The following is a 2,500-nucleotide window of genomic DNA, read 5'->3' as shown; positions in this document are numbered from 1 at the left end:
CAAAGTCTCCGATTTCCATCTTTTTTAGGGACTACTAAAATAGGTGTAGAATAATCAGAGTCTGAAGGCTCAATTATGCCTATCTCCAGCATACTACGTAATTCATTTTTCACGTCTTCCTCTAATCTGTACGGTAAAGGATATGGTTTTACTCTTATAATTTCAGGAACTGTTAATTCAATGTTATACTCTAATTCTGTTTTACCTGGGACATCGGTGAGCACGTCGCCAAACGCTTGCAGGATGCCTCTCGCGTCGTTTTGATGATCAGCTGGCAAGTCTGAATCCAACGAGACATCTCTCCAGGTTTCTCGCTGCTTGTAACTGGGAATTGTCGTTGCTCTTCCCTCTGCATTATCCTCGTCGTTAACCACCACAACCGCCGCTGGAAATGGGTCACTCGATTCCCTATGTACATACCTTTTTAGCATGTTTATGTGGTATTTCCTTAGAGTTCCGTTCACATTCACTATCTTATTTAATCTATTCGGACTCCCTACTACCCTAAAAGGACCTTTCCACTGAAACAGCAATTTATTCGAATTCGTAGGTAGTAGTAGTAATACGTCATCTCCCGATACTATAACCCTATCTTTAGTTTTCCGGTCATAGTAATATTGTGCAACTTCCTGTGCATTCTTCAGTTCCATTAATGCCATACGACAAGTGTCTTCTAACCTTTCCCGCAGATTGATAACGTATTCGTATGATGACCTCGTTTCGGGTTCCTTCACTTCGCCGTCAAACAGCTCCCTTAACAAGGTCATCGGACCTCTCACTGCATGCCCGTAAACAAGCTCAAATGGCGAAAACTTTGTGCTTGTTTGTGGAACTTCTCTATAAGCAAAAAGTATTGGTGATAAATATCTATGCCACTCTTTAGGCTGTTCTACACACATCCTTTTCAGCGTCCTTTTAAGTGTGCCATTAAATTTTTCTACCAACCCATTACACATCGCGTGATAAGGAGTCGTAGTAATGGACTGTATAGACAATAACCTATAAACTTCCTGCATCACTGCTGAGGTAAATTGCGTCCCCCTGTCTGACAGCACTTCCCTTGGAATGCCCACTCGACTAAAAATATTTACCAGAGCTTCCGCCACGGATATAGTATCGATGTTCTGCAGTGCCACAGCCTCCGGATATCTGGTCGCGAAGTCCACTACCGTCAAGATGTATCTCGAACCGTCAGAAGATCGCGGATCAATTGGGCCGACAATATCAACAGCTAAACGAGAAAAAGGTTCTCCAATTATTGGCATTTTCCCTAATTTTGCCCTTCGTACTTTACCTTTATCAACAGTCCTCTGACACACATCACACGATCTGCAATATCGTTCAATGTCCTTTGTTATACCGGGCCAAAAAAACTTCTCCATCACTCGATCTTTGGTTTTTCCCGTCGCCAGATGACCTCCCATGATGCTTGAATGAGCCAAGTCGAGTACGGCGGAGCGACACTGAGATGGAACAAGGAGTTGCTCCCTCTCTAAATTACCAATTTTCACTTGTCTGTAAAGAACTCCTCGCCTTAGTATATACATAGAAAATTCCTTATTCTTTCTACGATAAAATTCTTTGCTTTCCTCTGCATACTTTCTTACTCCATCTAAGGTCTTGTCTTCTTGCTGTGCTTGCTTGATCGTCATATTTAACATGTTAGACACTGCCAATACCTTAAGTTGTGGCTGTTTCCTTTCTGGCGCCTGCCTGTTACGTGTCATTACACCACATGTGTGTTTACCGTCACCATCTTTTCCTGCCCTAACGCCTGGTATATTTCCGATTACTAGGTCATATATAGGATTAGGTACACAAACAGCTTTAGTTATTCCTGTATAGAAAGGACTCTGTACAGTGATTTCTGCTTCCGGATAACAAAATACATCCGAATTAGCCATTTTAACTACACAGTTTTTACCTGTCAACTTATAATTAGGTACCAAACTCCTCTTCACCAACACCGTCGTACAGCCGTTGTCCCTCATTACCGTCACTTTGTGTCCTTCCACTTCTCCCGGTTTGGTGATTAACTTCGAATTTCCAGTTTTTCCTGATCCACCACAAGCCACCCGGAATCCCTTTTCATTTACCTTTATCCAGCCGTGATCGTCAATCATCTGCACCGGGTCGACCTGCACAATTTGCGCCGCGTCGTCTCGCGGGGGCTCAGCGATGCGCTGCGCTCCCTGTGATGTCGCCGCCGCGGCCTCTTTCCTCATTACTCCGGACGTCGCTGACGTGCTTGCAGACCTCCTTTTATTTGCATTTGGTCTGAAATAACAATCCCACGCCTTGTGTCCCCCCTTTTGACAAATATAACATTTTACCTGGGGAAGCGTAGAAGATTGGGTCTTTCTGAAGCTCCTGTCATTGCCCTCATTTACCTGCCCGAACTGCTGCGCCGACGATTGACTTGACACAGGTGCTTGTTGGGGGGTTCTAAGGCTAAAATGACCGTGGGCCTCGATATACCGATCTGCACTTTCTTCAAGAT

At 44.2% G+C, this 2,500-nt stretch overlaps 1 protein-coding gene across 1 annotated transcript in view; it reads right to left on the bottom strand.

The window, feature by feature from the left end:
• Positions 1-2,500, bottom strand: part of LOC125034845 — a 4,157-nt gene that overhangs the window by 931 nt on the left and 726 nt on the right. Inside the window, exon 2 of the mRNA XM_047626875.1 lies at positions 1-2,500. This exon is cut by the window's left edge and continues 931 nt beyond it; it is cut by the window's right edge and continues 1 nt beyond it. Coding sequence (XP_047482831.1) covers positions 1-2,500 — 2,500 coding nt within the window.

This window comes from Penaeus chinensis, chromosome 2 (assembly GCF_019202785.1).
Source record: "Penaeus chinensis breed Huanghai No. 1 chromosome 2, ASM1920278v2, whole genome shotgun sequence".
NCBI lineage: Eukaryota > Metazoa > Arthropoda > Malacostraca > Decapoda > Penaeidae > Penaeus > Penaeus chinensis.
The sequence above is the reverse complement of the archived record's forward strand: the minus strand, read 5'-3'. Positions and strand labels throughout refer to the sequence as shown.